Source organism: Rana temporaria, chromosome 9 (assembly GCF_905171775.1).
Source record: "Rana temporaria chromosome 9, aRanTem1.1, whole genome shotgun sequence".
NCBI classification, from domain to species: Eukaryota; Metazoa; Chordata; class Amphibia; order Anura; family Ranidae; genus Rana; species Rana temporaria.
Genome location: NC_053497.1, coordinates 52,114,722 through 52,139,056, shown reverse-complemented (window position 1 = coordinate 52,139,056; position 24,335 = coordinate 52,114,722). Strand labels below are relative to the sequence as shown.

General features: G+C 43.8%; 1 protein-coding gene across 1 annotated transcript in view; it reads left to right on the top strand.

Moving 5' to 3' along the window:
* Window positions 1-277: 277 nt before the first annotated feature.
* PPP1R18 (protein phosphatase 1 regulatory subunit 18) overlaps window positions 278-24,335 on the top strand; it is a 57,439-nt gene continuing 33,381 nt past the window's right edge. Inside the window, exons 1-2 of the mRNA XM_040323450.1 lie at window positions 278-727; window positions 5,721-7,133. Of these exons, the coding sequence (XP_040179384.1) occupies window positions 5,865-7,133 (1,269 nt within the window). The 5' untranslated portion in view covers window positions 278-727; window positions 5,721-5,864. The remainder of the gene's footprint in view (window positions 728-5,720; window positions 7,134-24,335) is intronic.

Sequence of the window (24,335 nt, the reverse complement as noted above, 5' to 3'; positions counted from 1 at the left end):
TTTTGAAAAAGTAGACAAAGATTTTTCTGTTCTAACATGAAGCTTCTGTGTGCTGATTGTTTAATTGGGACTTTTGCGTAGAAGAGACGAAGAGGAAGTTATGATGGGAAGTGAGCAGTCAGCATCGGAATGTGGTTTTCAGTAACATTATCGGAGCGTTTAGCAGAAGCCCCTCAGCAGTGGCAGGGTTAATAAGCCTGTATCACCCCCCCCCCCCCTCTCCTCAGTATCTCCACCCTCCCCCTTTACTCACAGTATTATTCATAGCAGTAACCTCACCCTCCACCCCCTCTCTCTCCTTCTGTCTCTGATTCAATTTCTTCTTTCCACACACCCTCTTCCTTCTCTCTCTCTCTCTCTCTCCTTCATTTAAAGGCATTTTATTCCACAAGATCTTATCCAACAAGAGAAACTTTAAGATTTTTTGTTTTAATCCTCCCAAGTAGAAGCCCTTCATATTCTAAAAATCCCAACTTTTCTCCTGGAGAAATCGTAGAAGAACCAGGATCTGTCTGTGATTTCTGTGACTGCTAACCCCAGTACCCACTGAAAGCATTTGTTGTTATTTTCACTGAAACTTAGGTTGTAGGAGGAGAGTCAGCGACGGTTATCCCTGGTCCATTGCCACGGGTGGACGTTCACGTCAGGATGGGTCATTGGACATAGCGAGAGCGAGCAAAAGATTTGGAAGCTTTTGTGTCCAGATTTGGAGAAGAGGCAAGCAGTGGTATGTACATCTAGACTGTCCGTCATGTCATTTGTGAATATCGATGCATAAAATAAGATGTACACATATGGATTGTTTCACTCCTAAACATATATGTGTGTGTGTGTGTATATATATATATATATATATATATATATATATGTCATTCTACAGTATGTGTAAACTGTAGATGAAGTCTATCACGCTGGATAATGTACACATAACTACACTTTTAGTCTGTTCTATATGTGCACATTTATATAGTGTGTGTGTATGTGTAATATATATATATATATATATATACATATAATATATATATTAAACAATGGGCCTCATATATGTCCCGTCTTCCTTTTTACAGCCCATTACATTTTCCTTTACAAGTTTCCAAGGAAGCTTAGAAAGGGAAAGGAAGAATCTGGTTGCCAAAAACAGCACAGACTGTTCGCATTTTTTTTTACTATTATATATACTGTATTTTGTACTGTATGCTGCTTGTCCTTTCTGTGTAATGCTGTATAAACCTTCTATATACTGTACACCTTTTATATTTCTATTTTCAAATAACATGCATTAACATACATTTAGATTATAACTTTTTATATACAATAGATTTACATCATGTACCTTTTATTCACTGTACCCCTAAATCTGTAAAATGGTAGATATAATTTGTTTTCTTCGTCATATACAATCATCAATGTATTTATTCTTGATCTGTCCTTACAGTAATGGGTTCTATATGTTGCCTGTGTGTCAGATTTCATAGCAGAAGCCCCCCTTGGGTGTATATATCTTAGAGTGTGTGTGAACAGCTGCGCCTTTGTCTTGCTATTGTCTCTATAGACTGGCCTGATTACCCAAACTGTGCATGTCTTCCAATCACGACTGTCTGGACACAGCTCAGTGACACTTGCCTTGACATTTGTCTGTCTCTGCATAGTCTAATTGCTCTGTGTTGCCCCTACAATATTTTGAAGCTTTTGAATGCCCCCTTCCCCCCCATTTCTAGGATCTGTGTCCTGCTATATTAAGCCTGTGGTGTCTTCCTTCCGTCCCCAAGCCCCCCCCCCCCCCTTTTCCTTGTCTGGTTGTTTTAAGATGTCTCACTATTCTGTAACAATGCAAAGAGCCCAATCTATGGAGGTCTGTGCGCTCTCGTTGCCTTGGTGGCTGATTCTACTGTACTGTCCAGTTCCTTTGTCTAATTTCACTCAACTGTCTCACTCCCTTTTTATTATGGTGCTACCCCTCTGTCCTCCGTGATTACACTATGCTGTCTCAGATCTCTAAATAATTCCACTTTGTTGTCTCAAATCTCTATATGATTACACTTTGCTGTCTCACCGCTTTGTGCTACTGTGCTTTGCTGTCTCCCTGCTATGAATGATTGTGGTGATGCATGCCTACTATGTATGATTATGCTGGGTTGCCTGTACTGTTTAACTCATATGCTACCTACATGTGATTAAGCTTTGGCGTCTTACTCCATATTTTTTTTATCCAGCTTTTGACTTTTTGATTGGTATTGCTTTATTACCATTCCTAAGTCCATTGTGAGCCTTCAGTATATCAATTTCTCTCCAGTCTACACCATCCTTGCTGTTTATATATCTTTTGGTTATCTCTCACAACAAATCCACAGTATTGCGTAAAATATTATGCCAGCCTATCCTGTTCTTCAAAAGAAGATAGGAGCACCTTGTCACCACCCACCACATTCTACCGGTTTAGAAGGATTACATTTTTGTTCTATAAGTGCCACTAATGCAATCACTAGAACCAGTGCCGTTTTAATAGCATCATGGGCCCCTGGGAAAAGTAATGCTCTGGGGACCCTACCAGCTTGTCCCAATTTACACACCTACTTTGGCTACTTTCAATAAAATCGATTTTACAAAAGGAAAGCATTCCATAGATCAAAGAATGGTCAACACAAAGGGCACAGTACAGGAGGGGAATGCAGAAGGGCACAGTACAGGAGGGGAATGCAGAAGGGCACAGTACAGAAGGGGAATGCAGAAGGGCACAGTACAGGAGGGGAATGTAGAAGGGCACAGTACAGGGGGGAATGCAGAAAGGCACAGTATGGGGGGGGGTCAGGAGGGCACAATACTGGGTTCAGGAGGGCACTGAATATGTTCTGGACCATATTGGGACAGTTTAGTAAAAAGCATGACTGTCCCAGCAAATCCGGGACAGTTGGCAAGTATGATTTTTTGCAAGATTATTGTGGGGCCCCCCATGTACCTGGGGCCCCTGGGCAGTGTCCTTGCATTAAGATGGCCCTGACTAGAACACCTTAACACCTAGTACACACGGGCCGCATGTCTGGTGACATCAGCCAGTTCAATGGAAACCGTCCGACTTTTGACCCGTGTGTATGGCAGCCGGTCCAACAGAAGCCGGGCTTTGGCTGGCTTCTGTCGGACATGCATGCTGGAAAACCAACAGCCGACCTGCTTACAATCGGCACTCTCAGCCAATGCCTGAGAACACTGACTGGAGTGTTCTCGCTAGGGGGGAGCAGAGGAGATTGTTGTACTAACATTGGATTGTTAGTACATTGGCTCCAACCGGGGCTGTCCGTTTTTTTTCATTCAACCTTTTTTTTGGGTTGAACAAAGAAAAACTTGTGTGTAGTAGGATTTAGTCTGTAGTGTGCCCTCTGAATCCATTGATGAATAAATCAACGTAAATGGCCACAATGACATCGATATAGATATTGAGAAACCAGACATCACACTTATTTCTTGTTTTCATTGTTAACATCCACCTCTTTATCTCTTCTTTCATTTCTTTTATTCATTTTTTCCATTCTTATGCAGCTCATGTGTATTACACACGATCGGATATCCGATGGAATCTAATTCGATGGATTTTTTCGTCGGATATCCAATGAAGCTGACTTTCATCAGTCTTGCCTACACACCATCAGTCAAAAATCAGAAACGCGGTGACGTACAACACTACGACGAGCCGAAAAAAATTAAGTTCCAAGCATGCGTCGACTTGATTCTGAGCATGCGTGGATTTTTGACCGATGGAGTTCCATACAGACGATCTGATTTTTCTATCTTTTTTTTATCCATAGGAAAAATTTAAAACATGTTCTATTTTTTTTACACCGATAGAAATAAAACCGTTGGGGCCCACACACAATCGTTTTGCCTGATGAAAACAGTCCATCGGTCTGTTTTCAGCAGACAAACCGATCGTGTGTATGCGGCTTAACTATTCTGCAATATAAACTCAACTTTTTTTCTAGCACATTTACTTCTGTTTTTATTCATTTTGAGATTATTTTATCACAACATATATGCTATATGTCTTGGTGTGTGTTTATTGCTCCAATATACCTTTTTAGCATTATTTTGTTGCAAATATTGTAAATTTCAGTCACAGCCTTTGAAGAAACCCACAAAGTAATGTCCCTAATAGGCCTCGTACACACGACAGAGTTTCTCGGCAGAATTCACAGAGAAACTCGGTCAAAACCCGGATTCTGCCGAGAAACTCTGTCGTCTGTACAGTTTTGGCTCGATGGAGCCGCCGAGGAACTCGACGAGAAAATAGAGAACATGTTCTCTATTTTCTCGTTGTCCGCGTTGTTCTATGGGAGAAGGCGGCCCGCCGAGCTCCTCGGCGGCTTCATCCCAAAACTCGACGAGGAACTCGACGTGCCAAGCACGTCGAGTTCCTCTGTCGTGTGTACGGGGCCTTACAGTCGCAGACTTTTTTCGGCCAATCAGATGCCAAATTGGAAGCCAATTTGTCTACCGATACCTCTTTGAGATGTGGAAGGAAAGTGAAGAACCCAAAGAAAACTTAAAGCGGGAGTTCACCCATAAAACAATTTTTTCAAAGAATCCCCTTAGATGGATGCTCGTTTTGTCTAGGGGAATCGGCTAGTTGTTTTAAAATATGAGCTGTACTTACCGTTTTCGAGATGTATCTTCTCCGTCGCTTCCGGGTATAGGCCTTCGGGAGTGGGCGTTCCTTCTTGATTAACAGTCTTCCGAGAGGCTCCCGACGGTCGCATCCATCGCGTCACTAGTAGCTGAAAGAAGCCGAACGTCGGTGCGGCTCTATACTGCGCACCGACGTTGGGCTTCTTTCGGAAAATCGTGGCGCGATGGATGCGACCATCGGAAGCCTCTCGGAAGACTGTCAATCAAAATAGGAACGCCCAGTCCCGCAGCCCATACCCAGAAGCGGCGGAGAAGATGCATCTCGTAAACGGTAAGTACAGCTCATATTTTAAAACAACTAGCCGATTCCCCTAGACAAAATGAGCATGAAGCTAAGGGAAAAAATTGTTATGTACGGGTGAACCCCCGCTTTAAGCAAGCCATAGATGGCTCAAATTTTTGGCCCGTTCAGCAGGGACCGGCCAAGATTAGAACCATCTATGAGCAGGGTGATTGTCTCCAAGTCGATCCATTGATCAGCTTTGGTACAATCAGCATCTCTGATTTTTACATGCAATTATTGCCAGCCTCTAGCAATAACCACTGTGTTCTCCCAGCAGGGACAGCTTCCTGAAAATAGCTCAATGGGAGGGATTCCCCCATCAACACTGAATATGTTGATGGGGAAAACTTTTAATTTTTCTTTCCTGCAATCGCATCATGTATTGCCTGCCTTACACTGGATGTGTAGAAGAGGCTTCATACACATATGCACATGAAAAAAAAAGATTCCTCTATCTGCACAAATGAGGTGAATGGAGGAATCTCTCCCCAGGACCATTGTATTCCAACAGCGCAACCCACAGCTGTTGGAATACATTTATTGAGGAAAATTTTCCAACATGTCTCTTTCTACAGAAGTTGATTACGTATTGGCATTCTGTCAAGTGGTAGAGGCCACAAACTGATTGAAATTTGGCCTGTCCCTGATAAACTGGCAGAATTTCAGTCAATGATTTGCCAGATTTATTCTGCTGCTTTATTTGTTTCTAGATCTATCCTGCTGCCATTCCTTTAAATTTACTTTTTATTTTCTTTCCCAGGAGTATAAAAAAAAAGGAGAGCACACTAAATTGTCTTCTGTACAACCATGCCGCCTTGGAAGATACTGGCCACTGTGTTTGGACAATAGGCCAGAGCTGAGTCCACAAACACACTTTATAACTGGATTCCACTGCCAGGACGTGATGGAAGTCCCTGATTGGAAATTCCATCTACTAGAGCGGAAAAGAAAAGAAGAGGAAGAAGGAAAGAGGAAAGAAAGGGAAGAGGAGGAACGACTTGCCAAGATGCCTGCCTGGAAAAGGGAGATCATTCTACGACGAAAGGCCAAAGCTGAGGCTTCAATGTTGGAGAATAAAGTTGAAGTGGAAGATGGGGAACAGGAGGAAAGAGAAAGGATTGCTATCATCGAGGAGGAGGAGGAAAGAGAGAGCAGGGTCCTAAGAGAAAACATTGGGCCGGTTCAGCAAAATCCGTTTATCCAACAGGAGAAGCAGAGGAGGATCCCAGAGTATTCCTGTACAAGGTCCAAGCCTATCACGGAGCAAACTGTCCACCGCACTGCAAAGACAGAAGACATAGTCAGGGATCCTCACCTAGCTAATGAGGTGATGGACCAAGAGGCTTGGTCAGAAGACCAGCAGCCTCTTTCTGTAGAAAGTAAGGGAAGGGTGAGCAGGTTGCTTAGCCGTTTTGGAGGCTCAAGGACAGAAGATGAGAACAGTGATCCTTGTATGCAGCAGATGAATGGGGAGGCAGGCTCGCCATCAAAGACACTGCCACCCAGTCCTGTTGTATTAACTGACTTTGAGACCCAGGCTTCTACTGCTTTTGCCAACCCTTTTCTTTCTTCTCCTTCCTGTCATCGAGCTGTCACGGGAAGTCAGATTTTAACTCAGGAAACCACTCTCTCCTCCCACGTCTCCCCTTCCCCTTCCTGCATTGACTCTGAGCCATCTGAGCTCTCACCCTACGTGGCCCCCACGGCCATGAGTGGCTTCAGCAACAGGCCTAGCATGACAGAAGAAGTCAGGTCTTTTCCTTTCCAGCTACGTCCAGCATCTACCGGCTCTCCCAGACAGTTCAAACAGACTGCCCAGGTTTCACCAGCCAAAACCAAGCCAGAAACCTTGAAACCCAGTCCTGAGAAATTAGTGGAAGATGTGGAAAGAAGTGTCAGTCCATCGACGATTCCTTCCAACCTCCAAACCTTCAAAAGAGCACCGGTGGAGAGCCAAGCCATGCAGAGGAGGAAAGGTAATACCATTACTGTCAACCCACGTAAAGCGCCTATCTGTGAGAATGGTGTCGCCGCCACAGAGACTAAGACCCCAACTTCAAAACCAGACTCAGGCAAGAAGCGTTATCCAACAGTAGATGAGATCAAAGTAATTGGTGGCTACCTGGCTTTGTCCAAGTCCTGCCTTGCTAAAAACGCCAGGGACAAGAAAAAGGTAAGACTCTATATTTGTTTGCTTTATGTGTTATTGCTGCAGGATTTGCTTCCATTTTCTGTATTCATCTATTGATAATTTGCCTTACTGCAAATTATTCCCTTTCCTTCATGCATCTTCCTCTTTCAGAGTTTAAACACCTGCAAACTTAATAATCAGGAAAGGTAAAGCCCAGTACCCCAAAGCAACCAATTAAACTTCAGTTTATTGAATACATTTTTCAAACAAGAATATAGGTTGGTTGCTCTTGGTTAGTGCACATACTTTTATGCCGCGTACACACGATCTGAATTTCCGACAACAAAACCGTCTATTTTTTTCCGACGGAATGTTGGCTCAAACTTGTGTTGCATACACACGGTCATACAAATGTTGTCTGAAATTCCGAACGTCAAGAACGCGGTGACGTGCAACACTACACCGAGCAGAGAAAAATGACGTTCAATGATTCCGAGCATGCGTAGGATTTTTGTGTGTCGGAATTGCATACAGATGATCGGAATTTCCGACAAGAACTTTTGTTGTCGGAAAAATTGAGAACCAGCTCTCAAACATTTGTTGTCGGAAATTCCGACAGCAAATGTCCGATAGAGCATATACACGGTCGGAATATCCGACCAAAAGCTCACATCGAACATTTGTTGTCGGAAATTCCGATCGCGTGTATGCGGCATTAGTCCACCTTATGCCCCATATAAACTGTTTGCAGTAAGCATAGTGTCCTCTGTTGGAAATGAGGGGCACATTGCATACATGATTTTGGGGTTTTGTGCACCCCCTGATTGCATCTTTCTGTACATACTTGATCATTCACTGGACACATCCCAAATCATGCAGGAGGAAAAGTGAATGCTTTTTGCATGTGTACAGCAACCATTGTTGCAGGGAAGACATAGGATGACATTTCCCACCACATACTGAGAAAAGGTTCTTAAATATCCAGTCAAACTGGCTTTATTTTTCTGTTTCCCTTCCTGCTGGGCTGGAAATGGACTTCATATTTGTAAGCAAATCCAGCACTTCCAGGAGTGTCGGAGGCTGTGTGTACTACAGAGATCAAGCAGCTTTCTTATTCTCGGCCCTGATCTCAGCTAAGGTCTTGGCAGCTGAGGAAGCCTTGCATGATTCCTTACTCAGTGGGGCAGATCCACATACATCTGCGTGGGCGCCGAAGGCATACGAAGAAGTACGCCTGTCGGATCTAACCCAGATGCCGTTGTATCTTGTTTTGAGGATTCAAAACAAAGATACGACACAGGAATTTTGAAATTACGCCGGCGTATCACTAGATATGCCGGCGTACTTTCTTTGTGGATCTACCCCAGTATGTTTATATTGTTGGACACAGGGTATTGACAGGGTCTCTTGGAATCGGCCTTGTGTTTTGACACCTGGCAGGAGTGTTTGCCATGAATATTGTGTGCTTTGCCAAATGCCATGGTTTTCTTTTTTTCAGTAATGCAATTTATTGTCAGGATTAGTAGTAAAATGTGTACAATTTCATATTTATCTAGCTCTCCTATATCTAGTCATAATAAATCATGTTCACTGATATTTTCGTCTTGCATACCTTAGCATGTTATAACTTGCTACACCTGTGTTAAAATTATTCAGCAATTGTGCAACTTGTTCAGCTGATAATGATATAAAACACCTGGCAATATAAGCATGTGTCCCTACACAGGTAGATTCATATTGGATTTAAGTTTCACCTGTAATAAGAATTGGGCCACATATGAGTGCTCTAGGCAAGGAGACCATCTCACCCCCAGTGCTTACTGCTAAAGATTTTTTTCTTGCTAGTTTATGTGGACATCTTGTGTCAATACAGAAGAGGGAAGGAAGTGTTAAAGGGAAGGCATGGTATATTCAGTGTGTTTATATTTTAAGTTATTTTTGCAGTTAGACCTAAAGTAACCTTTTATTTGACTTTTGCATCTTTACGTGCTTATTCTTTCATATTTTTTTTTTTGTACCTGTAGACATTTGTAGATGAGGCACAAGTAATAAAGATCTGCTATTAAAATGTTTTTTCTTCATTACTTAAAGAGACACTGGAGGTTATTTACTAAAGGCAAATCCACTTTGCACTACAAGTGCAAAGTGCACTTGGAAGTGCATTCGCTGTAGATCTGAGGGGGACATGCAAGAAAAATAAAAAACAGCATTTTAGCTTGCATATGATTGGATGATGAAATCAGCAGAGCTTCCTCTCATTTCAGATCTACCCTTCAGATTTACAGCGACTACACTTCCAAGTGCACTTGCAGCGCAATTTCAAGTGCACTCAAATTGGTGGCATTTTCCGTCAATGGCACCGTCCTAATCAGTGCAACGCCTCATCTGCGGCACTGCAACGATTTCAAAAAGTAGTTTCTGTACTACTTTTTGCGATTTCGCCCCCAGGTTTACATTGTGCAGATGCCTCTGTAATCGAGGCAGAAATCGGGAATGACCATCGGAAGTGAAATCGTGCGAGTTCAGCTGAACTCGCACGGCTTCACTCCGGCAGCCCAGCGTGAACCTGGGCTTAATGATACAATTGATTCAAAGCAGAATTCTCTCTTATGTTTGGCGCTCTCATTGGATTGTATGTATGTGGATTCCCAACTCTGGGTACTTTCCCTATCCCTATCCCTGAGGATAGCCCCCGTTTTGATGTCAAACTGTAACCAGTATGCCCAGTGACAATTTCAGCGAGGCTGTGTTTCCCCACAACCAATTTGCATGACAGGAGAGTGTGGCCGGATCTCAATGGAGCCGGTTTACACAGCTCCCGGGCGGCCACGGTCTGCACTTAAAAAGGGTCCTCTGCTTCTTTGGTTCTGATTTCGGACCTTCTTTGCACCTGAATTGGTGAACAGGGATGTACCGCACCCCTGCTGTGAGCCACGACTGCAGCATATGTAAACAGAGTTTTAGAAAATCTGAATCCAGCGCCCCTGTTTGTTCTTGTTTGAGTACAATAGATGGCAGTGAACATTCCTCCATCCATAACATTTTGTGTGGATGGGAGAATTGATTGAATTTCAGCCGTGGTCCAAGCTGTGTATGGCTAGCTTAAAGCCTCGTACACACAATCGTACTTCCATCGGACAAATCTGTGGATTTTTGTCCGAAGGGCATTGGACGTGAACTTGTTCTGCATACAGACGGCAGAACTTTTTCATCCTAACATTCACGAAACTACGTGTTTTTTCTTCTCTTTAGTGCCACCCTTTGAGCAACTTCTGCTAATGTTGTTTTGTACTTTTGGATTTTAGTCCAACGGATTTGTTTACACACGATCGGATAATCAGACGTAACACATTTATTGTCAGCCAGTTGGTACGCCTAAACAGCCAACAATTGTTGTCGTTAATTCCGCCAACAATTGCCTGATGGAGCATACACATGGTCTGATTATCCGACACAACACGTCGTATCAGACAATTATTGTCGTAAAATCCGAACGTGTGTACGGGCCTTTACTGTGCAGCACTTCTAATAAATGTCCCGCAGAAGATTTTGGCCCATAGATTAAAGCAATAAGACAGTTAGAAATGTCCATGTAAGGCAAGCAAAAGGCAATGTGTTCCATCATTTTGAGATGACGAGATTGAAGACTTGTCACTTTAATGCTAAAGCTGTAATTTCCAAGAGTTCTGCGAACAAAGGGAAACTTCATCCCCAGTAAATAAAAGTTCCCTTCTTGTCTGTCTGTCTGTCTCTCTCTCTCTCTCTCTCTCTCTCTCTCTCTCTCTCCCCAAAATTGAATTTTCCCATTAGTGCTGTTCTCTGTCCCTCCCTCCCCCATTGATGTCTCGCCCCCTCACACATAACTTTGCTCTCTATCTATACAGTAGAATGTTATCATCATTCCACTGACAGGCTGGGACAAGTTAGAGGTCAGAGTCTTCCCCAGCAGGATGGTGCACACTGCTAATGACATTCCTACAACATTGTCCTTTTATGGAGGGGTCCCAGTAGTGTGCCAACTGGGAATGATGTTTTTGTGTCAATTCATCCTCTAGAAATTGGCTCTTTACAGTATATAGATTTATAAAGAGCAGTGATGTTCACAATGCAGAAACCTAAGGCACAAATTTAAAAGAATATTGTATAATCAGATTGTAAGGTATGGTGTTAGTATTGAGGTGGTAGTAAACCGCAAAAAAATAAATTAAAAAAATTGGGCCAGTGAAGGTAATGTCATAATGTACTAGTATGCATTACATACTAGCACCTTATGAAAGACCTTAAAACAAAGCCCTCAGGCAGCACGTTGTCAAAGGGCTTCCATCCTTACCCGGTCTTCCTTCCGGGTTCTCGAGCTTCTGCCACTTGAATGGCCGAATCGCAATGACGTCACACACAACGGATGGCATGATGGATGACATACGAAAAAAACTATTCCAAGAGTGTAAGAGGACACGGGGCCACACAATGAGATTGGAGGAGAAACGGTTTAACCTTAAACAGCGCAGGTGATTTTTTTCTATCAGGGCAATAAGACTGTAGAACTCTCTTCCTCAATTGTTGGTGGCAGTGGGGAGTATGGATATCTTAGATGCGCATCTTAATGAACACAACATACATGGATATGGGCTCGGAAGCATTGAATTTAATTTTCTCGGCTCGTCGTAGTGTTGTACGTCACCGCGTTCTCGATGGACGAAAGTTCAGAGAACGTTTGTGTGACCGCGTGCCAAGCTTGAGCGGAATTCCGACGGAAAGTCCTATTGTATGTACGCGGCATTATGCTCTGCATACAGTGAAATTTAAAGTAAGAAACCTCAGTAGAGGAGAGGAGCCTGTACAACTGTGAAAGACTGATAGGAAAGCTTGAGTTCAACTTGAAACTGTCACACCAATTTCCACTACAGCCTGCCCTGCACAAGGTGCGTCCAGCCATAAGTTATCCCTGGCTGTGCAAACAGTCACCAGTAGCCGTGGCTGCCAGCAGCCTGTTGCACTGTATGGGCTTGGCGGATCGCAGCTATTCACACACAGCTGTCATTCCCAGCTGCAGGAATCCGTAGATTCTTGCCGCTGGTATTTGTAATGTAGCTAAATGCCTGTGCGAAAATAGCCTAAATATTCATCATTAGAACTTTGTCTATCTTCCCACCTGCCTGCTTCCTCTTTATTACTATAGTACAGGTCCTATTGAAGAGCTTTCTTCAAACCAAAATGACGAGACCAAAGAATAATCGCTATTATTTCATAAGGCAGTGCACCAAGTAATACTGTTAGTCAAAATATAGTATGGTACAGCACCCAATCAAATTTTAGCTATCAGTCTAGGGGGAATTTTGATTTGTTACTGTGCTTTGTTACACTTTGCACTTTTGGTTTTATCTGATTTTAGAGGAAAGCTACATAGAGGTAATAGAGGCTGTGTTTGCTGATAGTTGCTGATAGTTGTCGGGATATCATTCTGATCTTTTGGCTTTGCTACGTTTTGATGCACTTGACTCAGAACAAGTATGGGGAGCAGGTTGTTTGATTTAACTCGTTTACACGCCTGTTGCAGGTCAGCGAAGCCAATGACGGCAAGGCCATTGTCATAGGAGGTTATGAATGGCTATAGTTGTTGTTGTTTTTTTTTGATAATCAACCAATCATCATTTGAAATGCAGATGTAAATTGAACATCAGATCCGTCCGTTCCATTGAGTACATGTAAATATGCGCGCCTGTGTTTTTGTGTTGGTTAGTCTGTTTGTTATTAATGGCCCTTTCAGGCACGGCATCCTATAATTTAGGTTTAGCGATCCTGTAATTTTCCTGGGAGACGGTTCTTCGGTTGATATCCCCAGAGACAGGGAGTAAGCCTTCGGCGGCTCTCGTTTATAACGATCACTGAGGAAAAACTGTATTTCAACCAGATTCTAGCTCATGTTCTCGCAGTGCAGGTGGGAAAATGAAAAATAGAAGACCCTATCGCCAGACCATTCATTGCAACAAAAATCTTCCCACAAGAATGTGCATTTCACATTTCCTGCATGGTATCTACCCAAAAGATTCCCTTTTGTCTCCTGCTGAGTGCCACCATCTTGGATGTGGTGTCAGCAGATTCAGAACTGTCACTCTAGTGGCATTCTTTAATAGTCCCAGGGGCGGACTGACAACTCATGGGGCCCCCGGGCAATAGAAGATTATGGGGCCCCTCTGGCTTACATATGGCCACCACGCCAGGAGGCAGCGCAGAGGCAGGGCAGCTAAAATCTTGGTATATTCACATTAAAAGCATGTCAGTTTCGGACATATCAGGGACAGATCTAAAAAAAACACAGATTTCTACATACTGTCCCTGGTTTTACTGAGCCTGGCAACCCTGATGGGGCCCCCTAGTGGCATGGGGCCCTCGGGCAGTGCCCGAGTGACTCAATGGTCAGTCCGCCCCTGAATAGTCCCCTTTGATGGCAGGGTCTCTTTAACCAAACATGTGTCCTAAAGTTGGCTGAAATGTGACATATTGTTCCATGACATAGTGCTAGTAAAGTGTGAATTTAGCATCTGCTGTCAGTCAAAAGATACTATCACATGCTACTGTCAGATTGTATTTAGCGACAGAGGACGGCATTTATTAATTTATAATTCCAACCTATCAGCATCTATCTTTTGAAAAGTGTCTAAATGACTTTGTTGTTAACAAAATTTTTTTTTGAAGAAGCATGACTTGCAAAAAGGGAGTTTATACCCAATTCCTCCAGACCATCCCTCTGATGTTCACAATAGCTTCTTCACATTCAACACTTCTGAGTATTGATAAGATGCCTAGTTCATCTACTGTGCTTTGTGATTCCTTTCCCTGGCCTTTCTTTACTTGGGACACAGAAGTGATGTAGGAGATCAGTGGAAGAGACCACAGCAAACAGCAGAATTCACTGATACTCCCTGTCTTGTATGAAAAACCAGAGAAACAGGCATTGGGACAAGTAAAGTTGGCCATACGGATCGAAATTTGTCTGGTTCAACAGGGACTGGCTGAAATTCAGTCCATTGATGGCTGGCCGTTCCCATTCAAGAAGAGTCGACCTTGTGTTTAACTCTTTTTGGAACGGGACTTTTTTTGTTTGATCAGCGCATGCAGCCAATCAACTGCAGCACTGATCAGTGTAATATGGCAGCAGAGGAGCCCCAATGTCAGAACACAATAGCGCAGCAGGGAGGATTCCCCCATTCACCTCAAATGTGTGGATGGGGAAATCCGTTGTGGTGTGTGTTTTTTTTTTTTTGATCAGCTGGTCAGTAAGCCTGTATTTTACACGTCCTAAAATTTTAGTTTTTTTTTAACCCAGAGACCCACTCTAGGGGTGAATAGAATTTTAAACGTAAACTCTTAAGCCCAGTACACACGATACGGAAATCGTACGAAAAATGCCTGCTTTCGTAACGATCGTACGGTAATCGGATCGTTAGTACAGAGCTTTCGAGAGCCGATCAGGACAGTTCATCCGATATTATTCTATCGGACATGCACGGAATTTTTTTTCGGATGATGCCAGATCGTACGATTTTCGTTTAATCAGTACAGCTGTTGTCGAAAATCCAATACAAATGCATTACAACACATGACATCACCTTCCGATTTTTTATTCTGTCGTATGAGAATTTTCATGACTTTAGTAAACTCATCAGATTCAACGTGAGATTAGCATAAAAAAAAAAAAAAACAGACGATCATTCGTCCGATAAACGGATCGTGTGTACCAGGCATTAGGAAAAGTCTGGAAAATGTATACGAAAATTTTCACAATGGTCTCAACATTTTGTTTTGTTATTTTAATTTTATTTTGTATCATTTGATTTTGAATCATATGGAATCATATGGAAAAACCACATACACTGTTAGAAATTAGTTCATTCGAAAACGTTTTTCCAACCCGTCCTGCTCCTTCGAATTTTCTTGCCACTACAGTGGAAAATGATGCCGGTTTGACCCACTAATTATTAGAAAACCGAACAAACATTCCTAGAACATTCTTTTCATCTGAAATTCCCATCTATGGCCATCCTAATGTAGAGCATTTTAGGGTGAGATGCTATCCAAATGGCAGCCAAACTACTACAAGACCACAAATAATCTCACCAACTCAGCCCTTTTAATTACTGACACACTACTTACACAGGACCTGTGATTGATTCAATAAGGATAAAGCAATGACTGAATCTAATTTACAATGGAACCCTGTAGATTAGAACTTTAAATATATCAGTAATTAAAGGGATTAGACAACAACTTTGGAAACCACTAACACCACAAGGACCCCAGCCTATAATCCAGTTGTATCCTAAGATTACTTACTCTGTTACCCACCTTCAAGATAGTCCAGGTCAAAGCTGGGAGTTGCTTGACAAGTGAGCCTTGGTGGATTCATCTCCTATTTCCACTGACCACTAACGTAAAAGAGCGATTTTCCACTTTCGGTGTAAGGGGACAATTTTATTTTTGCAACTTTCTGATCAGATCATTACACCATGAGCTTTAGATATATAATTAGGTTGATATTATTTAAAGCGGTAGTTCACCCTGACCCACATGATGTTACCATCGAGACAGGCATTGTAGCGCGAGCTACAGTATGCCTGTCCCGATTTTTTTAACCCCGTACTCACCTCGTAGTCGTCCATCGTAGATTTCGGCTCCCGCGGGGAATGGGCGTGCCTATGGAGAGGGAGGATGATTGACGGCCGGCCCTGGCACGTCACTCTCCCCGAAGACAGCCGGAGTAGGTCTCGGCTCTTCACGGCGCGTGCGCACAGGCTATGCGCACGCGTCGTGAAGACCAAGCCTATTTCGGCTATTTCCGGAGAAGCGTGACGCGCCAGAGCCGGCCGTCAATCATCCTCCGTCTCCAGAGGCACGCCCATTCCCCGGTATCTTCGATGGACGACTACAAGGTGAGTATGGGGGGAAAAAATTCGGGACAGGCATACTGTAGCTCGCGCTACAGTGCCTGATTTAAAGGTAAAAGAAAAAATTTTTTTTTTTTTCCTGTCGATAGGGTGAACCCCCGCTTTAAGCAGAGTTTTCTGAGACCTGAAAATTATTGCTAGGGTTATTTTGGGGTAAAAAGGTTTAGAAAGGTTTGTATTGCATAATGCAGGGGTCTCAAACTGGCGGTCCTCCAGCTGTTGCAAAGCTACATGTCCCATCATGCCTCTGCCTGTGGGAATCATGCTTGTAACTGTCAGCCTTGCAATGCATCATGGGACTTGTAGTTTTGCAACAGCTGGGGGGACCGCCAGTTTGAGACCCCTGGTAATGTGACTGTTGGCTATTGGTTGCTCATTCCCCTTGAATCCTACACAGCATTTTTAAAAGAGAAACTTAATGTTAGGGTTTACATTCATTTTAAAGTTGGTGGGAAAAAATGCTAGAACACCTGGTTTGGAGCGGAATGCTGCTTATTTACCACCTTGGGTAAATAGACTTCAGAAAAGATCATAATTTATTATTATTATAATACCGATTTTTTTTTTTATAATCTCCAAGAATATTATAAGCTCAGTTTTAGAAAGGAAGTGGTATGACATGCATAATATGTCATCCTGATAAAAAGGTACATACAGCACCAATTAGTACTTTGTAGATTGTACATCAGGTTTAGTACATGACAGATTCTAGGAATAACTCCTCTGTGCTCTTTATTACCAGACTGACCACATATATTAAAGACGTTGCAAACCCATTCTGTAAACTTGTACCTACAGGTAAGCCTATAATAAGGCTTACCTGTAGGTACTATGAATATCTTCTAAACCTGTTCTGTTTAGGAGATATTCGCACTTTTGTGCAGCTGGTGATGTCAGTGGCTCATGCGCTCTGGAGGGACGGTATACTCGTGCCTTCCCTTCAGAGCTCCGTGCCGTGGTCCATGACTTCTGTGCGTCACGTCATTATTGTGACAAGGCCAATCAGACAGCTGGGGAACCTGAACCCGGAAGGAAGACCGGTGAAGATTGAAGCGTCTGTCAGAGCACAGTGTGGCGGTGCAGGGCTTCATTCTAAGGTCAAATTTCATAATGTACTAGTATGCGATGCGTACTAGTATGTGATGCATACTAGCACATTATGCCTTTACTTTTGCAGGGTTTAAAAAAATAAAAATTTAAATGGTTTATTTCCTATTTAACCTTTGCTGTGAAAGAAATAGTGTGTATGGTGGCCCCATAACTGGAAGAGCCCATTGAAATGAATTTACTGACAACGTGCAAAAAAAGGCTTGAACAGAAGACATTTTCAGTGCAAAATGGTGCGTTGCAGCTCGCTGCTATGCATGTGCATTTGCTTAGTGTATTCAGGTACCAGTTGAATGAAATCTAATTTTCTGACATTTCAATAAGTGCTCTTTCACACGGGACGGATCCGTGATGATCAGCCCCGTGAACCTCCGCTTGCTCAGCGGGGATCGCTCCTCTGATCCCCGCTGAGCCGGCGGATAACAGGGTGGTCCCCGCACACTGTGCATTGACCACCTTATCAGATCTCCGCTCTCCCCTATAGGGGGATCGGATGAACACGGACCGTCTGTCCGTGTTCATCCAATCCGCAGACGGATGGAAAAATAGGGTTTTCCTCCATCTGCAGAATCGGATGATTGCGGACCCGGATGAGATCGGGTGTTAGTGGATGTTCATCCGCTGACACCCACAATCTCATAGGGATCAATGTATGTCCCTTTTTCACTTGTAAACGGATGGATGAAAAAGCGGAGATAGGGTCCGCCCGTGTGAAAGAGCCCTAAAGGTAAAAAAAAAGTGAAAAGTGCATTGTGTTACCAAACCTATCAAGCCACTCCTATACAATGCAAAGCAGTGAGCGTGTGTTATATGGATAATGGGAGTCGGCTGATGTAAACAGGCCCATTGTCAATGGTGGGGTCAGTCAGATTTTGGCACTCGCCTGATTTGTATAATAGCAGCCTCAAGATTCAGAAATGGAGCCAGAATTGTTAATTGGTTTTATATATATATATATATATATATATATATATATATATATATATATATATATATATAGATAGATAGATAGATAGATAGATAGATAGATAGATAGATCTTACAATAAGAAAACAAAAATGTTGGGGGTGTTCCTTTAATGTCTCCAGAACAATAAGGATGGCCATTTCTCCCACTACAGAATGTTATGATGAAGGGTTGCAACTGTAAAGCTTGTTAATGTGTTCCAGTAACTGGATTCTCACTGTTGCACTGTGTATGTCTGTATGAGACACACTGGCGGATGCGTGTACAAAGATAGCTGTGTGTTGCCTTTACTGGATATGTACATGTAAATACAGGAAGCTAGCGCTACGGTACACAGGAAGTTCTTTAGAAAGATGTTTGTTGCAGATTTACACAACATGATGTGACTTTGTAACCCTGTGAAATTGGATCTTGTTGGATGTTCTTAATAGTAAACTGTGTGTTTGGAATTGATTTTTGCAACAAAAATATTATCAGGATTCAGAAAGTGAAAACATGTGTTTGTATAATTGCCTTACTCAGAGACTTTTCTTTTTTTTAAGATTGAGTGGCGGGGGTTAGAACCTATGTTGTGTTTTTATTACTGTTTGGCATTAGGGGCATTTAGGGGGATTAGGGGCATTTACTCGCTGTAAACACCAGAGAGAGAGAAATCTTTATAAGGGGGACCCTTGTTCCTATGACAACTGTCTAAGGGGGATTTCCCTCACATTGGTAAGATCTCCCACTTCCTGTTGAGTCCTTGGGGCAGGAAGTCAAGGGAAATCTCTCTGAGACACAAATGGGAGGGGGGGGGGGGCGTAACCTGACAGCAGTTTTAGCCTTCTCTGCCCAAAATGTTTTTCTTTTTGCCTTTTAGATATGCTTTAAAGTAGAAGTAAGCCCTAATTGAATGACCTTTAGTTTGCTAAAGTAGTGAAAATTATACATAATTTTCATGTTTCATTTTATATATATAACTTGTTTCAAATGTTTGTAATCCCTTGTTGCATCCCATTGCTTGTGTAGCCTCTTTTGCAGTCACTTCCTGTCTACATGCACTCTAGCAACAGCTGCATTGCATTTATCCTGGTGGGTTTCCTGATGGTGACAACAGTGATCCATGAATGAATGAATGAATGAAAAACTTATAAAGCGCGGCGCATGCGAACTGAATCGCTTCTGGGCGCTAGTTGTTCGTGTCTCATGTCATCAAAAGAGCAGAGTTTTGATTCGTCTTCTGAAAGTCAGGTGGTTTTCCTCCAACCGAATGCTGGTTGGTAAAGCGTTCCATAGTCTAGGACCCTGAAAAGCAAACCTTCTTTCTCCTTTGGACTTGTATTTGGTTTTTGGTACCCTGACCAGATTTTGGTCGGTGGATCGCAGAACGCGATTCGAATTGTGAGGTTCTATCTTGTTGCAAAGATATTGCGGAGCCTTCCCATGGATGCACTTATGTGTCAGGCAGAGTGCTTTAAATGCAATTCTGTCTTTTACTGGCAGCCAGTGAAGGGTTCTCAACGAAGGTGAGATTGATTCCCATTTTTTTTTCCCAGTCACAAGTCTGGCGGCCGTATTCTGTACGACTTGCAGACGAGAGATTTGGTACTTTGGGAGTCCGAGGTAAAGGGCATTTGCATAGTCCAGTCTGGAATTCACGATTGTTCCCACCACGACTGCTACGTCTTCTTTGGGGATAAATGGAATAAGTCTGCGTAGTAGGCGCAACAGATGGTGCGCTCCGCTGACTACTGACCCTATTTGTGCGTCCATTGTCATGAAGGTGTCGAAGATGACCCCGAGACTTTTGACTTTGGAGCTAGGGGTGATGATTTGGCCCAGAATGGGCGGGGGTGTCCAGGTTGTTGCCAGTTGACTCTTTCGGCTGGCGTGAAACATAAGGAGTTCTGTTTTTGAACTGTTGAGTTTAAGATAACTCTTAGTCATCCAGTTTTCTATCAAAGAGAGACATTTCTCTAAACTGAGATGATGATCCTTTTTGTTGCAGATGCGAAAATACAGTTGCGTATCGTCTGCATAAGAGTGATAGAGTAGTTCTTGGCTACTGATAATATCAAAGAGAGGGCGAAGATAGATGTTGAAAAGCACCGGTGACAGGGGGGATCCTTGGGGGACTCCACATGACACCGTGCGCTTTTCCGACGTGAAACAACCCAATTTAACTGTTTGTGATCGGTTTTCAAGAAAGGAAGAAAACCATGGTAAATCACCTTCTGCGACTTCTGCTACCTTGGCTAGTCGCATCAGTAACAGTTTGTGGTCTACCGTGTCAAAGGCTGCGCTTAGGTCCAGCAGAACCAGGAGACAAGATTCTCCTTCGTCTGCGGCCTTGAGGGCATCGTCCCATATTTTGAGTAAGGCCGTTTCTGTCCCGTGTCCGGGACGGAAGCCTGATTGTAATGGATCCAGTAGATTGTGGGTATCTAGATGCTGTTGCAGCTGTTGTACCACTACTTTCTCCATTATCTTGGAGAGAACATTAAGGCCTGTTATGGGACGGCGGTGAGTTGGGTCCTTTGGATCCAGGTTAGGTTTTTTCAAGATGGGCTGGATTGTGCCCTCTTTCAACAGGGATGGCACTGTGCCTTCCTTAAATGACTGGTTTATAAGCTGTGTGATGGGTGGTGCCAGGATGTCGGCACATTCCTTCAGCAGTTTGGTGGGGATGATATCATTGGGCGATGTGCTGTTCCGCAAAGCACCAATGATATTTTTTGTGGTATCGATGGAGATCGGTTCCAGAGTGAACTTTGTTGATTGTAGAGCGTTTCTGTGGGTGTTTTGTGGTTGATTGACGGTGGGGTTGAGGGGGGTATTGTTTTGCATGATGCTTTCCCGGATTCTTTCAATTTTGTTGATGAAGAAATCCGATAGTTCATTGCAGAACTCTTGGGTGTCTGAGTTGGGGACTTCAAGACATCCTGGGTTCATGGTCTGGGTGACCATCTTGAAGAGTTCGCGGGGGCGGTTTAGGGCGCTGTTAATCGCCAAAGAAAAATGATGTTTCTTGGCTTTGAAGATTTCTTTATGATATCGTGTTGTTATTGCCTTGTAGATGATGAGGTTATCCTCTGCAGGACTTCTTTTCCAGGCGGCTTCCGCCCTTCTGCGCTCTTGCTTCAGAAGCGACAGCTGGTTGTTGAACCAGCCGGACTTTCTTTTTCGAATGCAGGCTTTGCGTTTCGGTGCTACTAAATCGGCTGACTGTAGCAGGGCTGCGTTTATGGCGTCCAGTGTATCTGCAGCTGTTTGATGTGGATGGATTGTTTTGATTCTGTTTCCCAAGGTAGATTTGAAGAGTTCCGAATGGAGCTTCTTCTGAGATCTAGCCCAGTGTATTGTCACCGGCTTGGGTGCTTTTATCACTGGGGGAATTTTGGAGATTATGAAATTAATTGCATGGTGGTCTGTCCATGGCAATGGTTCATTTTCTAAAATGCTTATTTTCAGATTTTGTCTGAAAATTAGGTCGAGTGTGTGACCTGAAGCATGTGTTGGCCCGCATATAAGTTGCTGTAGCCCTAATCCCTCCAGGTGATCAATGCAGGCGTCCGCAATGGGATCCTGTGCGGAGTTGGCCCACAGATTAAAGTCCCCGAGCAGCAAAAGGTGTTTGCTGTTAAGGGTATAAGTGGATATAAACTCCGTTAATGATGGCAAAAACTGCGATTTTGGCCCAGGTGGCCTATAGCAGAGGAGAATGTGAACAGTCTCCTGGGGGGAAGTTTGAAGTTGAAGAGTAAGGGTTTCCATGAATGGAAGAGGATTTTGAAGGGCTGGCTTAGTGATTGTAATGCGATTCTTGTGGATCACCGCCAGGCCTCCTCCTCTTTGCCCTATTCTGTTTTCCGTTATAATGCGATAGTTTTCTGGCACCAATTCTCCGAGAATGGTGTTGCAGTCGTCTGAGAGCCAGCTTTCTGTAATAAAGAGGCAGTCTAGATCGTTTTGTAGTAAGAAATCGTGGATTTCTAATCGGTGTTTTACTGCCGATCTTGTGTTGATCAAAGCACATGATATGTGCTCGAGCTGGGTTAAATAGTTAACATTTTTGATGGTCGATCGTCGATCGAATCTCAAAAGTTGCTCTATTTTTAAGGCCTTTTTGGTGACGGCTGGTAATGCTGTTGCGAATTGTCTCAGACCCCGAATAGAGTGCGCAGAGTATCGCAGATTAGCCATTGTCGCCAGTCACATTGTCATCAGTCTTTCCTAATTGCGGCGGCCGCGAATGAGGCCTGGTCTGGCGCGGATGCGGGAAGAGCCGCGAGACGCCGGACGTGATGGGTGGAAGACTGTCCAAGTGAGCCGTCACTCGTTGAGTCTTCTCTCCCCGATTGGTCCAGAGGAAGGCGAAAAACCCCCGGCGTGCTGTGCCAATCTGCAGCGATCGGGGGAAAAAATTCCTTCCTGACCCCTTAACGGCGATCGGTGCAACCCTGGATCAATTGGCTAGGGGGGTGTGGTGGACCCTGCCTGGCTGCACTATCCCTGGGGAGAGCCGACTCGTTTGAGAGCGTCCTGCTCTCACTATCCCTGGGGTGAGCAGACTAAGATGAGAGCGTCTGCTGCACCGCTGAATCTATATAGCAAGAGTTCCAACTTTATTAGCTGCAAGCTTGTTCTGGATCAGTGATTGAAAAAAATAATGAAGACTCCTGTCTTACCTCCTGTTTCAAACTCCTGGTTTTTAACTCGCACTTTTGATCAAAGAATGCACTTCTGATCAGAGAGTCCACATGTGAAGCCACCATCAACTGGGAGCCAGCTCCTCTGGGAGCTTGTACAGCCACTTTAATACTCACCTGTGAAGACCTGTGAACAAACACACACCTGTGAACAATTAAACCCTCCCCTTAATTAGCAGAAAGGAAAAAGAAAAAAAAGCTGTTTAAAAAGTGTCAGAGAAAAAGAGGGGAAAAAACAAATCTGCAAGCAGAAGCAAATGATAGCCAAATCCTGGTTTTTAACTCGCACTTTTGATCAAAGAATGCACTTCTGATCAGAGAGTCCACATGTGAAGCCACCATCAACTGGGAGCCAGCCAGCCATGACTGCATAGTGTGTGTTGGAATGCACTTCTTTATTTTTTTATTTTTTTTATCTCTATTAGAAGAGGCGGTGCAGGAGCCCAACTAGAAGACTGTGGGGTAGATTCACATAGCTATTACGGCGGCGTATCTCCAGATACGCTGCCGTAATTTTAAATCTGTGCCGGCGTATCGTTACGCCGATTCTCAAAGGCAGATACGCTTAAAAAATAGGCTTCCTCCACCGACGTAACTTGATTGTGGCGGCGTAGAATTGTGTGTAATATTACGTTGGCCGCTAGGAGCGCTTCCGTTGTTTTCGGCGTAGAATATGCAAATTACCTAGATACGCCGATTCACAAACGTACGTGCGCTCGGCGGTACGCTGTTTGCGTAAATGCTTTTTCTGCGTAAGGTTGCTCCTGCTATTAGGAGGCGCAGCCAATGTTAAGTATGGACGTCGTTCCCGCTTCGAAATTTGAATTTTTTACGTAGTTTGCGTAAGTCGTTCGCGAATAGGGCTGGACATAATTTACGTTCACGTCTAAACCAATACGTCGTTGCGCCGTACTTGGAAGCAATGCACACTGGGATATGTACACGGACGGCGCATGCCATTATCATTGAGCCTGGGTTCACACTTGTGCAATGTAGACACTGGGCCAGATTCAAGAAGCTATTGCGCCCACGCAACCATAGGTTGCGCGGCGCAATAGCTGTTTTGCTCCCGCGTAGCGAATGCCCCTGATTCAGGAACATCGCTACGCGGACTGCAGCCTAGGATATGACAGGCATAAGCCTCCTTATGCCTTCATATCTCAGGCTGCATTCTTGCGTTGTCCGCTAGGGGGCGCGGCCATTGTGATCGGCGTATAGTATGCAAATTGCATACTACCACCGATTCACAAAAGTTGCGCGGGCCCTGCGCACGCAAGGTACGGAGTTTCCGTACGGCGACTTTATCGCAAGGTTGCTCCTGCTATAGCAGGGGCAGCCAATGCTAAAGTATAGCCGCCCTTCCCGCTCGTGAAATTTAAATTTCACGTCGTTTACGTAAGTGATTCGTGAATGGCGCTGGACGCCATTCACGTTCACTTAGAAGCAAATGACGTCCTTGCGACGTCATTTGCCGCAATGCACGTCGGGAGAGTTTCACACTCATGCCATGCGATTCTGGCAATCGCACTGTGTTTTTG